Raw genomic sequence first — 14,002 nt, forward strand, 5'->3', positions numbered from 1 at the left:
TCTGTATTCTGATAGGGCAAAGGGCAATGGTTTGAGACTGGAGCAGGGCAGAGTTAGTTTGGACATCAGGAGGAAGCTCTGCACAGTGAGGGTGGTGAGACATTGATACAGGCTGCCCAGTAATGTGGTTGAGGCCTCATCTCTGGAGACATCAAGATGAAGCTTGATCTGGCCCCGAGCAGCCTGCTCTAGTCAGAGGTGTCCCAGCTGGCTGCAGGGGCTTGGACAAGATTACCCTTGGAGGGTCCCTCCCAGCCCAGTGCAGTCTGTGGAGATACCACTGTGGACCTTCCCCTCTCCTTGCTCCCTCCCTGTTTGCTCTGGGCCTCCCAGTTTGCTCTTTTGGTGTCTCGTAGGGATGTAATTCCTGTGGGTTGGTAACTCCTGGCCTCGTGGGTGAAAGTGAAAGCAGCCTTGGGGGGAAGTGGATGGTGGGAGGGGGCCTGGCTGTGAGACCTGTGGCAGAGCACAGCACTGCAAGCCAGGGTAACACAACTTCAACTGCAAAATGCTGCAGCTGAGACCAGCTGGCATGAGCCATGCACCTTGAATCCTGGGCACACTTTTGGGTCCCTCACTCCAAGAAGGACATTGAGAGGCTGGAGCAGGTCCAGAGAAGGGCAACAGAGCTGGGGAAGGGTCTGGAGAACAGGGCTGGGGAGGAGCAGCTGGGGGTGTTCAGCCTGGAGGGGAGGAGGCTGAGGGGAGACCTCATTGCTCTCTGCAGCTCCCTGAGAAGAGGCTGGAGCCAGGTGGGGGTTGGGCTCTGCTCCCTAGGCTCAGGTGACAGAAGGAGAGGAAATGACCTGAAACTGTGCCAGGGGAGGGTTAGGTTGGAGATGAGGAAAGCTTTCTTGGGTGCAAGAGTGGTCAGGGACTGGCACAGGCTGCCCAGGGAGGTGGTGGAGTCCCCATGCCTGGAGGTGTTGCAGAAACCTGTGGCCATGGCACTTGGGGCCAGGGTTTGGTGCTGGGCTGATGTTGCACTGGAGGATCTCAAAGGGATTTTCCAACTGACACAATTCTATGAATCTATGAAGGGGTTGGGTTGGAAGGGGCCTTAAAGCTCAGCCAGTTCCAACCTCCTGCCATGGGCAGGGACGCCTCCCACCGGCACAGCTTGTCAAGGCCTCATGCAGCCTGGCCTTGAGCACCTCTAGGGATGGAGCATTTGAAGGGTTTCATCCCTCCCACATTGGTTTCTCACCCCCACAGAGCCAGGTTGTGTGGCCTGCCCCTGCTGTGGCTGCTTCTGTGCATGCAGCTCCTGCAGGAGGAAAGCAGGAGCATCAGGATGTGCTCCTGGGCCACAGCTGCAGTTCTGTTTGGTCAAGTCCCCATGGCAGGTCTGTGAGCAGAGGTGCCATGTGCAGGGGTGCCTGTGGCATAGCAGCTGGCATGCACCTGAAAGAGGCCTGCAAGAAAGCCAGGAAGGGGCTTTTTACAAGGGGTTGTAGTGATAGGAGGAGAGGGAATGGATTGAAACTTGAAGAGGGCAGATTGAGACTGGAGATGAGGAAAAAATTCTTGAGAGTGAGGCTGGGCAGACACTGGCACAGGCTGCCCAGGGAGGCTGTGGCTGCCTCCTGCCTGGAGGTGTTCAAGGCCAGGCTGGATGAGGCCTTGAGCAAGCTGTGCTGGTGGGAGGTGTCCCTGCCCATGCCAGGGGGTTGGAACTGGCTGAGCTTTGAGGTCCCTTCCCATCCCAGCCCATTGTATGAAGCTATGGATCTATGAATCTGTGACCACCTGCTCTGTGTCTCCCTGCAGGGACAGTGGGGATGACATCGAGCTGGCGTCCTGCGTGCAGGGAGCCTGCCTGCAGGGCAGAGTCTCCTCCTGCAGCTGTGAGTTCCTGGCTGATGGTAAGGACCCACACCTAGGAGAAGCACCAACCAGCAAGGGTGGGCACCTCTGGGGGCCAGCTCTTCTTTAGACAGGGCCAGTTCCTGCCAGTTATAAAGTGAAGGATCCTGCAGCAGGTGCTGTGGGGATGGATCTCTCCGCTCTCCATCTGTCCATCTTCCTCTGCCCATCATCCTCCTTGCACTGGCAGCTGCCTTGGGGAGGTGGCCAACCCCTGTTGAAGACATCAGTGCTGCTCCTGTACAGTCAGAAAATCAGAGTCCTCACCTGGGGTCTCTGGGTGCCAGCAAGCAGCCTGCCCCTGCACTGCTCTGCTGCCCAACCACAACACCTCTGTGCCTCCCATCCTGGTCACACCAGGGGGAGGAAACCCAGCACAGGCTGAAAGGGAGCGCCCCAGGCTGCAGTTAGAGCCATACCCGAGCCCTGCGCTGCCCAGGGCTGCCTTCAGAGCAGGGCACCCCCAGCCTCCTCCAGCCGTGCTGGGTGATGCTGAGCCAGCAGCCCATCCCCCTGCGAATTCCCTTCCAGAGGCGCCCCGGCCGCCGGACAGATGTGCCCTGCCCAGCGCTCACTCCGCTGCCGCGCCCAGCGCCGCGCCCGCGGCCCCCGGCCGGGCCAGGGACTCCCTGGGCGAGCTCCTGGCCCACGTCCCGCTGGAGAGCTTCCTGCAGACGCTGGAGCCCTCCCCCGCCGCCAGCGGCGGGCAGCCGGCAGGTACCGGGATGCAGGATGCGGCCCCAGCGCCGCGCTCCGGGAGGCGGCAGGAGGGAAGGGGGTGGGGGAGGGCTGGCTCCGGGTGCTCCCTGACATCCTGCGTCCCTGCGGGCAGGGGAGGAGAGCGAGGCGGAGGCGGAGCTGCGGCTGTGCGACTTCCCCTGGTTCCACGGGACGCTGTCGCGGGTGAAGGCGGCGCAGCTGGTGCTGCTGGGGGGTGCCCGCAGCCACGGCCTCTTCGTCATCCGCCAGAGCGAGACGCGGCCCGGCGAGTACGTCCTGACCTTCAACTTCCAGGGCAAAGCCAAGGTGGGTGGCCTCTCGCTGCTGCTCCTCGAAGGCCAATGCCAGCCCCTGCCCGGCGCCTCAGGCTCTGCCGGGGCAAGCGGGAGCCAGGCGGCGATGCCAGGCGGCTCTGCGGCGAGCTGCACTGCCCTGGCAGGGCATCCCTCGGCACCTCCAGCAGGGCAGCCTGGAGAAGAGGAGGAGCTAGAGGTTCCTCAGGTCTCCCCTGGAGGCTCCGGGGAGACCTGATAGCAGCCTTCTAGTACCTGAAAGGGGCCTGCAGGAAGGATGGGGAGAGGCTGTTTGCAAGGGCCTGCAGGGACAGGACGAGGGACGATGGCTTCAAAGCAGAGAAGGGCAGGTTTAGGTTGGATGTTAGGAACAAGTGCTTCACTCTGAGGGTGGTAGAACACTGCAACAGGTTGCCCAGGGAGGTGGTTGAGCCCCATCCCTGGAGACATTCAAAGTGAGGCTGGACTGGGCTCTGGGCAACCTGATCTAGTTGGGGATGTCCCTGCTGACTGCAGGGGGGGTTGGACTGGATAAGCTTTGGAGGTCCTTTCTGGCCTGGACCATTCTGTGATTCATTCTAGGATTCTCCTTCCCCTTTACCCAGCCCTAGATAGAGAACATCTGGAGCCCTGTGTCCAGTTCTGGGCTCAGTTCAAGAGGGACAAGGATCTACTGAGGAGAGTTCAATGGAGACTATGAGGATGATGAAGGGTGTGGAGCATCTCTCTTGTGAGGAGAGGCTGAGAGACCTGGGGCTGTTTAGTCTGGAGAAGAAAAGGCTAAGAGAGGACCTTATCAGTATCTGAAGGGTGGCTGTCAGGAGCATGGAGCCAGACTCTTTCCAGTGGTACCCAGTTAGAGGATGTGGGGTAATGGACATAAACTCAGTCACAGGAAGCTCCACCTGAGCAGGAGGAAAAACTTTTACTGTGAGGGTGCTGGAGGCCTGGAGCAGGCTGCCCAGAGAGGTTGTGGAATGTCCTTGTGTGGAGAGCTTCCAGCCCCACCATGCCATTGTGATCTGGGGTCAAGGTGATGTGGGTGCCCTGCTTTGGCAGGGAGGGTTGGACTGGATGATCTCCAGAGGTTCCTTCCCACCCCACCATGTGAACTGCTTTACTGAGGAGCTTCCAGCCTCCCCTGTCCATTGTGATCCTGGGCAAGCTGCTGTGGGTGCCCTGCTTTGGCAGGGAGGGTTGGGCTGGATGATCTCCAGAGGTTCCTTCCCACCCCACCATGCTGGGATCCTGTGAACTGCTTTACTGAGGAGCTTCCAGCCCCCCCTGTCCATTGTGATCCTGGACAAGCTGCTGTGGGTGCCCTGCTTTGGCAGGGAGGGTTGGGCTGGATGGTCTCCAGAGGTCCCCTCCAGCCCCTCCCCACTCGCTGTTTCCGTGGTGCTCCATCGCTGCCTGGCTGAGCCTGCCCTCACAAGCCCCAGCTGAGCCCTGCCCCCCTGCGCTTGCAGCACCTGCGGCTGTCGCTGAACGAGAGCGGGCAGTGCCACGTGCAGCACCTCTGGTTCCAGACCATCTTCGACATGCTGCGGCACTTCCACACCCACCCCATCCCCCTCGAGTCCGGCGGCGCCGCCGACATCACCCTGCGCAGCTACGTGCTGGCCCAGAGCCCCCTGCCCGGTAGGTGCCGGGCACAGCCGGGGGCGGGGCTGCGTGGGGGAGCCTGGGGTCTGGTGCCCGGGCTGGCATCTCGCCTGGGCACTCGCCCGCGGGATCGCCATCCCCTCCAGCCGTGCCAGCCTGCGTGGCCGCAGAGCCGGGCGCCGGCGCCTTGAAGGTGGGCGGGGAGGAGCATGCGGCAGCAGGGGCTGGTGCCGGGGGCGCCCCTGGGGCCCTGGCTCTGGGTGTCAGGGCCCCCAGCTCGGGCAGGAGAGGAGCAGTCCTGCCGTGCTGGGAGAGGGTGGGCAAGGAGGGCTGGGGAAAGATAGGGTAGAGAGGGCAAGCGAGAGGGAAGGTGGGCGTTGGAAGGTGCCAGCGATGGAGAGGGGTGGAGAGGGATGGAGAAGGAGGGAGAGGGGTGGAGAGGGAGGGACAGGAAGGGGGAGGGGTGGAGAGACGTGGAGAACGATGGCGAGGGCTGGAGAAGGAGAGAGGGGTGAGACGGGTGGAGAGCGGTGGAGAGGGATGGAGAGCGGTGGAGAGGGATGGAGAGGGATGAAGACTGGTGGAGAGGTTTGGAGAGTGGCGGAGAGGGGCTGGAAGGGTCAGGCTCCTGTCTCCCTTGCAGATGCCAGCCCCCCAGCAGCGCTGGTGCCACAGCCGGGCTGCCGGGGCGATGTGCCACCCCCACACTACTTCTGCAGCACGGCCCCCGCCGGCCCCCCGGCCCCGCTGCCCGCCGAGGGGGCGGCCGTGACCCCTGCCGCCCCCGCCCCGTACCACCGCCTGGAGGGTGCCCTGGGCCCGCGGAGCCGCAGCGACAGCGCCGAGCGCCGGCCGGAGCCCCCTGCCAGCAGTGCCGAAGACTACCACGAGGCTGACGGCGCCCGCAGCCGTACCCGGGCCGTGGAGAACCAATACTCCTTCTACTGAGCCCCCCGGGCCTGGGGGGATGCGGGGCACCGGTGCCCCTCACTGCTGTGCCAGCCTCACCGCCTGCCCGTGCCGCCAGCAGTAGCCCCGCCGGGATGTCCTTCCCCTCTCTGCTGCCTCTGGGAGCTGTGGCAGCAGCAGGTGATGCCCCAGGCTGGGGCAGGGCTGGGGTTTGGGGAGGTGTCAGTGCCGGCCTCTTCTCGCTCCCTCTGGACCAAGAGCCCCCTGCACCTCCTCCCTGGGGATGCCCACCCTGGGCTGGCAGCCTCTTACTGTGATGGGCTCCATCCTCCAGCCAGAGCATCCTGCCACGGCCTCTCTGTTGCCCAGCGTGGCCAACATGCCCTCTGGCACCATCACCCCACAAAGCAGGGGCTTGGCCTTTTGGGCTGAAGATGGAAGTGGCAGATCCCAGGGCAGAAGCTTTTCTCACACAGGAGCAGGACGTGGCTGCAGGAGCCTGCAGGCTGACCTGGGCTGGATTTCAGGCTCCCCCTGGGGCACGTTTCCCATCCTCTGCCAGGAGAAGGCTTTTGCCAGCACTTGATGAATCTCGTTCAAGGAAGGCTTTTCCTCCTGTCCTGCCATTTCTGCTCCTTCCTCCTGTCCTTGCTGTACCTACAGAGAGTCTCTGCATAACTCCTTTCCTCCTCCCTCCCTCCTTTGCTTTTTCAAAGCCTAAGCTCTCCTCCAGGACGTCAGCTCAGCCTCCTGCCTGCCCTGCACCACGCTGGGCAATGCTTCCCACTGCTCAAGGGGAAATCAAGACAAGCCTGACCACCACCTCCCCCCCACACTTTGCTCACTTGTCACCCACCCAGGAGGTCTTGGGGGGATCAGACAGAGGCCAGGGGCTGAGCTGGGCAATGAGACAGAGGTGGGCAGAGGGCTGCAGGAGGGGATTTTGGTTTTTCTCTTGGAGAAACAGAAATGCCCAGGGAGAGCACAAAAGGAATGGGGCTGCTGCCAGGTGGGTGACACACAAGGGCCAGGCCAGGCTGGATTGCCCTCACTGATGGCTGCAGACCCTCCCCAGCAGAGGTAAAACCTTGCCAGGGACAGCTGCAGCAGCCCTGCTGCTGGGAAGGATCAGACACTGATCACCACTTCTGGGTGGCTTTACTGATAGAGCAGTGCAGCCCCACAGGCATCGGTAAGGTGGAACAGGAGGTTCCCAGCTAGAGGTGAGCTCTGGAAGAGAGCAGAGAGGTGCTGTCCCCAGGGGTGCACCACGTTGCTGATGCTTTTCCTGCAGGGCCCTGGAGCCCTCAGGGTGGCTTTTCAGGCCAGGCAAGGGTGCTTACTGGGATTGCCTGCTGGTGCCCTGGGAGACCCTCTGCAGGGGCAGTCTTGCTCACCAAGGGCTGTCCCTCCTGCTTTGCCTCACACTGCATCCCCAGGATGCCCTCTCCATCCCCAGGATCCCCCAGGTCCTTGTGTGGCTGCCAGGCCTGGCTGACACTGCCAGCAGGACCTGGGTGAGGTGGCTTTGAGTGTCAGGGTAGAGCAGACCCCACCATGCCCAGCTGGAGGTTCCTCCTTAGTGCAAAGGGTGGTATGAGCCAAGCCACAACCCAGCTCAAACCCCCTCAGGACTTACCTGGAGCTCTGGCTTGGGTCAAATCTCTTGGGGGTTTTTTTTTAGGTGCCTTCTTTCCTGAGCTAGCAAAACCTGTCCCCAGTGCTGGTGGCATTTGTCTCTCCCACTTCAGGAGGGCAGGGAAGGTGTCTCCAGAGCTCCTTGCCCCCCTCCTGCAATGCCAAACCTGCCTTCCTGGCCCATGGGTGTGTGAGAGGAGGGCTGGTGGCTCTCATTCTTGCAGCCCCCAGAGGCACCACCTTTGAGAGGGCAGTGGCAGCAGTGTGCTCTGCTGGGGGAGGTTTGCCCTTCCTCAGCACAGCCTGGAGGAGCCCAGGCAGCAGGGAGAGGCCAGGGGCCCTTGGCTGGTGGGTTCAACGTGGAGCTTCTTGCTTCACACACGTGGGGAATGAATGGGGGGTGGGGGGGGGAAGGAAACCTCTGGATGGTGGTGACTGAGGGGGTGTAGATGGGAGCACTGCCTTACAGCCCTCCAGATGCTGGCTGAGGCTTCATGGCACAGGGGAAGGAGGTGGGGAGGGGAGGGGGGGAGGAACACCAGTGGAAAATGTTGATTTGTAAATAGGGAAGAGTCTGGAAGAGTTTTAACTGTTGTGTAGAATAAATTAATTTTATTTAAGAAAAAAAACCAACCCAAAGCAGCCAAGGAAAGCAAGCAGCCAGGAAAGGGACTCCTGAGAGAGCCCTGGAGAGAGCCAGCTGCAAAATAAAATCACTTGCAAAGAAAAAAACCAAAAGGGGCAGAGCATGTGCCTGAGGCTTGGCTGGGGAGAGGAACACAGAATGAAGCAGGTTGGAAAAGAGCTCAGAGATCATCCAGTCCAACCTCTCACCCAACACCATCTGATCAGCTAAGCCATGGCACCAAGGGCCTCATCCAGGCTCTTCCTAAACACCTCCAGGGATGGGGACTCCACCACCTCCCTGGGCAGCACATCCCCAGGGCCAATCTCTCTCTCTGGGAAGAATTTCTTCCTCACCTCCAGCCTAAACCTCCCCTGGCACAGCTTGAGACTGTGTCCTCTTGTTCTGGTGCTGGGTGCCTGGGAGAAGAGACCAACCCCCACCTGGCTCCAACCTCCCTGCAGGGAGTTGGAGAGAGCAAGAAGGTCTCCCCTGAGCCTCCTCTTCTGCAGGCTAAGCAACCCCAGCTCCCTCAGCCTCTCCTCCCAGGGCTGTGCTCCAGACCCCTCCCCAGCTTTGTTGCCCTTCTCTGGACACCTTCCAGCATCTCAACATCTTTCCTAAGCTAAGGGGCTGGACACAGTAGAAACCAGAGTGGGAGGCTGCTGGCATCTCCCATGTCACAGTCCCTGTTGCTATATCCAGGAAGCTGCCCTAGCCTGATGGAGGACACAGAGGGTGCAGCAGGAGGGGCTTTGTCCTGCTGTTAAGCACATGGAGACAGAGAATGGGCCCAGGCTGCACAGGGCAGGGATTCCTCTCCTCCCACTCTGCTATTTCTTCACTTGGTGTGGCACTGCTGCAAGCTGGAGCAGCTCCATCCCTGAAGAAGTGGCCCTTGGGGCCAGTCTTGTTCAACATCATCATCAGTGACCTGGATGAAGGAATGGGGAAGCCCCTCAGGCAGTTTACTACTGGCACCAAGGTGGGAGCAGTGGCTGACAGCCCTCAGGCTGTGCTGCCATCCAGCCAGACCTGGCCAGGCTGCAGAGCTGGGCACAGGGAACCTCATGGAGCTCAGCAAGGGCAAGGGCAGGGTCCTGGCCCTGGGGAGGAACAACCTCCTGCAGCAGCACAGCTGAGGGGGGACCTGCTGGGAAGCAGCTCCAAGGAGAAGGAGCTGGGAGTGCTGGGGGACAACAAGGTCCCCATGAGGCAGCAACGTGCCCTGGTGGCCAAGAAGGCCAATGGGGTCCTGGGGGGCAGGGAGAAGAGTGTGGCCAGCAGGGCAAGGGAGGTTCTCAACCCCCTCTGCTCTGCCCTAGGGAGTGCTGGGTCCAGTTCTGGGCTCCCCAGTTCAGAGAGACAGAGAAGTGCTGGAGAGAGCCCAGGGGAGGCTGCAGAGCTGCTGAGGGGCCTGGAGCAGCTCTGGCAGGAGCAAAGGCTGAGAGCCCTGGGGCTGAGAGCCTGCAGAAGAGCAGCCCCAGAGGGCAGCTGAGCAATGCTCAGCAAGAGCTCAAGGAGCTGTGGGGGGCAAGAGGCTGGGGCCAGACCCTGCTCAGTGGTGCCCAGGGCCAGGCCAAGGGGCAGCAAGGGGCACAGAGTGGAGCCCAGGAGGTTGGATGTGGAGAGGAGGAGAAAGTTGTTTGGTGTGAGGGTGCTGGAGGCCTGGAGCAGGCTGCCCAGAGAGGTTGTGGAGTGTCCTGGTGTGGAGAGCTTCCAACCCCCCCTGGGCATTGTGGTGCTGGGCATTGTGCTGTGGGTGCCCTGCTGGAGCAGGGCTTGGCCTGGCTGATCTCCAGAGGTCCCTTCCATCCCCTCCATGCTGGGACTCTGTGAGCAGTGAATTAGCAGCCCTGGGGTGTGAAGCTGGAACCTTCCCCACTTGCCAAAGGCTTGAAGTAGCATCCCCCAGCAGCTGAGTTCCTTGTGTCATCCTCTCTCCTCTGCCTTCACCTCTCCTGAGCAGCAGCTCCTCACACCCCACTCTCCTGTGTCTCTCGAGTGTGCTGTCTTCTGCTGAGGCTCCCAGGGAGCAGGGCTGTGTCAGCCCAGCCTGCAGTGTCACACTCAGCAGTGTGCCAGACAGCTCCCAGACGCAGCTAGCACATGGCTCAGGGGGTGGAGGGAGCTGCTCAGCTCTCTGATCAGGGCCACGCTGCTGCTGTCATCCATTCACAAAACCCTTCCCTCCCCACGCAGTCCCCAGAGCCTGGGCCTGCAGAGCTCATCCATCAGGAGCTGGGCAGCTGGGGAGGTGACAGCCCCTCCATATGCCCTGCTTTGGCCCCAGGGGCTGTGCCTGGGGACAGCTGCTCCTCCTGCCAGGCTGGAAGCCCTTCACACCCCAGCCTATTAACAAATTGCTAATTACAGCATTAATCTGGCTGGAAAACGTGCTCTGCTTGCACAGGCTCCCTGGGAGGGCAGGGACACAGAGATCCAGCAGAGGAACAAGGGGAAGGCAGCCTCGGCGTGTGGGCTGCGCTGGGTTGTGTGCCAGGCTGCCCGGGGCTGCAGCAGGGCTGCTCTGTGGGGGTGCTGGCACCGAGCTGCAGCCTGGCAGACACTGTGGAGAGGGCAAAAATGTGAAGGGATGTGAGCAGCCAGGCCTCCCACACTTCCTGGGGGTGGTGGAGGCCTCCAGAGCTGCTCCTGCCTGCCCCTCACCCAGAGCCTTCCTCAGCAAAGGCTGAGTGCTTCCAGAATCACAGCTGTAGGGTTGGCAAAGCCCTCCAAGCTCATCCAGCTCATCAGCCCAGCACCACCATGGCCACTAAACCATGTCCCAGGTGTCCACACCTTCCTGGAACACCTCCAGGGATGGGGACTCCATCACCTCCTGGGCAGCCTGTGCCAGTCCCTGACCACTCTTTTCCTCCTTTCCAACCTAAACCTCTCCTGGCACAGCTTGAGGCCTTTCCCTCTCATTCTATCACCTGAACCTAGGGAGCAGAGCCCAACCCCCACCTGGCTGCAGCCTCCTCTCAGGGAGCTGCAGAGAGCAATGAGGTCTCCCTCAGCCTCCTCTCCTCCAGGCTGAACACCCCCAGCTCCCTCAGCTGCTCCTCCCCAGCCCTGTTGTCCAGACCCTTCCCCAGTTTCATTGCCCTCCTCTAGTCCTGCTTCAGCCTCTCAATGTCCTTCGTGGAGCAAGGGCCCCAAAACTGTCCCCAGGATTAGGAAAGCTCCTCAGGAGGTCTCAACACACAAGAGCTGCTTTGACAAGGACCAGGGAGCTGAACTGTGTTTGGTTTGCACTGCAAACACTTCCCTGTTGTAATGCAAATCCCCTGGGGTCCCAGCAAGCTCAGTTCTGCCAGCCCAGCACTCTGATTCCAAGAGCTTTGTACTGCACGATGAATACTTCCTCTTTTTGTGTCACCTGAGCAAATCACACACAGGCTGGGTGAGGAGTGGCTCCAGAGCAGCCTGCAGGAGAAGGCCTTGGGTCTGTCAGGTGGTGACAAACTCCCCAGGAGCCAGCAGTGGTCCCTGGCAGCCCAGAGCCAGCTGAGTGCTGAGCTGCAGCCAGAGCAGGGAGAGCAATAGCACAGGGAGGGGATTCTGCCCCTCTGCTCTGCTCAGCCCCCACCTGCAGCACTGCCTCCAGCTCTGGGGCCCCCAGCACAAGGACCTGGAGCTGCTGGAGAGGCTCCAGAGGAGGCCACAAAGATGATCAGAGGGCCACAGAACTTCCACTGTGGGGACAGGCTGAGAGAGCTGGCACTGCAAAAGGCTTCAGGGAGACCTTAGAGCAACCTTCCAGTACCTGAAGGGCTCCAGGAGTGCTGGGGAGGCACTTTGGACAAGGGCTGGGAGTGCCAGGATGAGGAACAATGGCTTTGAGCTGGGAGAGGGGAGACTGAGACTGGAGATGAGGAAGAGATTCTTTGCAGTGAGGCTGGGGAGACTCTGGCACAGGTTGCCCAGGGAGGCTGTGGCTGTGCCCTGCCTGGAGGTGTTCAAGGTGAGGCCTTCTGGTGCTGAACATCTGCAGGGAGGAGGACATCCACAAGCTCCCTGGGCAACCTGAGGTTGTTCAGGGAGCTTGTGGATGTTCTCCTCCCTGGTGGTGTTCAGGGCCAGGCTGGATGAGGCCTTGAGCAGCCTGTGCTGGTGTGAGGTGTCCCTGCCCATGGCAGGGGGGTTGGAACTGGCTGAGCTTTCAGGTCCCTTCTAACCCAACCACTCTGTGATTTTATGGTCTGTTCCTCCCTCCCCAGCAGCTACACTCCAACAGCAGGTCCCCAGCCAGGCAGTTTGAGATGCTCCCAGGTCTCTCCCTACACTCTCCGCGTGGGCTGCAGGCAGCTGCCTGTTGAACCCTGGGGCTGGGAGCTGTCACTGGCACAAACCACACTGTGGGCAGCAAAGTGGAGCTGCCCAGCTGCTCCCCACAGCCCTGGGGCTGTCACAGTGTCTGTGGGCAGAGCCACCACTCTGCCTTCCTCCCGTGGGGGCTGGCAGGAGAGGGCTGAGAGCTGGCAGCTCATCCCTCACCCCCACACTGTTGGAGGCTGTGTCAGAGGTGGCTGTGACATCAAGGAGGAAGGAGCAGGGTGGCAACTGACAGAGCTAAATCCTGTGGTGCTGAGGACTCAGCAGAGCAGAGGGGAAATGCAATCCATGTGCAGCAGCTCTGCTTCCAAAGCCTCCTCTGAAGCAACTGAGAGAGGATGTGGGCAGCCCCAGCCGGTGTCTCCCTGGCAGGGACTGAGTGCAGGCTGGCACTCCCTGGTTGCTTTCCTGGTGGGATGAAGAGGACCTGAGGCTGGGAAAACTGTGAGCTCAGGAGCTGGCAGGCAGCACAGGGGAAGCTGCTCACGGTGCTCCCAGCCAGGGCTGCAACTGTGCAAGGATGCCTTCCAGGGCCAGCGGGGCCAGCTGGGCACGGGGCCAAGGCTAAATTCACACCATTCTTTTACAAATCAGGTTGGTAAGACAAACAGGAGGCACAGAGCGGCCTGGTTGCCATGGCAACCTCGGCAGAGGTTGAAAAGTCTTTTGTAAACATCGGCTTGGACCTGAGGATCAGCTCCAGTTTTCTGCACAGAAGAGGGACGAGCACGGGGCTTAATGCATTCAGGTCATACAAACGACTCCATAAATCTCAGGAGGAGCCTTTCCCAGCCTCTCTGTTCCCCTTTCTCTCGCCCTCTCCACATGCACGGCACGAAGCTGTCTGAAACCCAGAGCCCATCTTCCCCGCTCCGGTTTCGGGCTCCAGAGAGCCCTGCGCCCCTCTTCCCTTGCAGCTGACCTTTCCCAGCTAATGCTCTGACGCACAGCCAGCCCCGGCACATGCCATGCCGTTCCTGTAGGGCCACAGCAGCTCCACAGGACATGTGGCTCGCTGAGGACGCCTGCACGGCAGCCAGCCCCGGCCCCGCTCCCCGACGCGGGGCTTCCTCCGTCCCCAGCAGACAAGCCTGGAGCTGGCTGCACAAACCCGCGGCTGCCGCAGCCGCCACCGTGCCCGCAGCGCCTGGGAGCGGATCCGAAGGCGGGCAGTGCAGCGTTCCCCGCGCCGGCCCCCGGCACGGCTGCTCGGCGGGGAGCGGCGCTGCCCCTCCTCACTGCCAGCGGACAAAGCGCAGGGGCAGCGCCGGTTCATTACCCAAGTGACACAAACAGATGGTGCAGGCAGCCTGCCGGGGAGGCACCAGGCAGCCCCGTATCGCTTACACCATCACCGCCAAGGCATTTGGCAGGCCTGGGGGTGCCGGAGCGAAACGCACTGAATTTTCCCCCTCCTCCGGGCGCTGCTCTCTCTCAGGGGCTGAGCCCAGAGCGCGGCAGATGCTGGAGCTGCTCTGCAAGGGGGTCCCGTGGGGGCCAGGTTGCACTCGCTGCAGCCTGCAGAACGTGCCTGGGGACACGGGGCGGGGGGGAAGCAGAGCCGCAACAAGAGCGGCTTTCGGGGGAGGCGAGCGCTGCAGCTGGGCCCGGCCAGAAGCCACGCAGGGACCGACTGCAGCCCGCAGCGAGGGTCGGGCACCGGGCTGGGGGCACCGGGCTGGGGGCACCGGGCTGGGGGCACCGGGCTGGGGGCACCGGGCTGGGGGCACCGGGCTGGGGGCACCGGGCTGGGGGCACCGGGCTGCACGCCAGGACCTCCCGAGGCCGCCACACGCCCATGTCCGCACGGCAGCCCCCCGGGCACGGCGCTCGCCCCTCCGTGCGCCGCTCGCTCGCCCGCCCGCCTGCCGCAGGCTCTGCCCCGAAACCGCGGCAGCGGCGAGCGCAGCGTGACGTAGAGTGACGTACGGCGACGCGCAGGAACGTGCGGTGACGTGGCGCACGTGCCGTGACGCGCCATGACGTGCCGCGACGTGCGGGCGGG

The 14,002-nt window shown here is 62.0% G+C and overlaps 1 protein-coding gene across 1 annotated transcript in view; it reads left to right on the plus strand.

Moving 5' to 3' along the window:
- SH2B2 (SH2B adaptor protein 2) overlaps positions 1–5,579 on the plus strand; it is a 31,186-nt gene extending 25,607 nt beyond the window's left edge. Inside the window, exons 5-9 of the mRNA XM_054166447.1 lie at positions 1,771–1,865; positions 2,398–2,583; positions 2,699–2,892; positions 4,349–4,520; positions 5,128–5,579. Of these exons, the coding sequence (XP_054022422.1) occupies positions 1,771–1,865; positions 2,398–2,583; positions 2,699–2,892; positions 4,349–4,520; positions 5,128–5,432 (952 nt within the window). The 3' untranslated portion in view covers positions 5,433–5,579. The remainder of the gene's footprint in view (positions 1–1,770; positions 1,866–2,397; positions 2,584–2,698; positions 2,893–4,348; positions 4,521–5,127) is intronic.
- The last annotated feature ends 8,423 nt before the right edge of the window (positions 5,580–14,002 follow it).

This window comes from Dryobates pubescens, chromosome 13, assembly GCF_014839835.1.
Source record: "Dryobates pubescens isolate bDryPub1 chromosome 13, bDryPub1.pri, whole genome shotgun sequence".
Classification (NCBI taxonomy): domain Eukaryota; kingdom Metazoa; phylum Chordata; class Aves; order Piciformes; family Picidae; genus Dryobates; species Dryobates pubescens.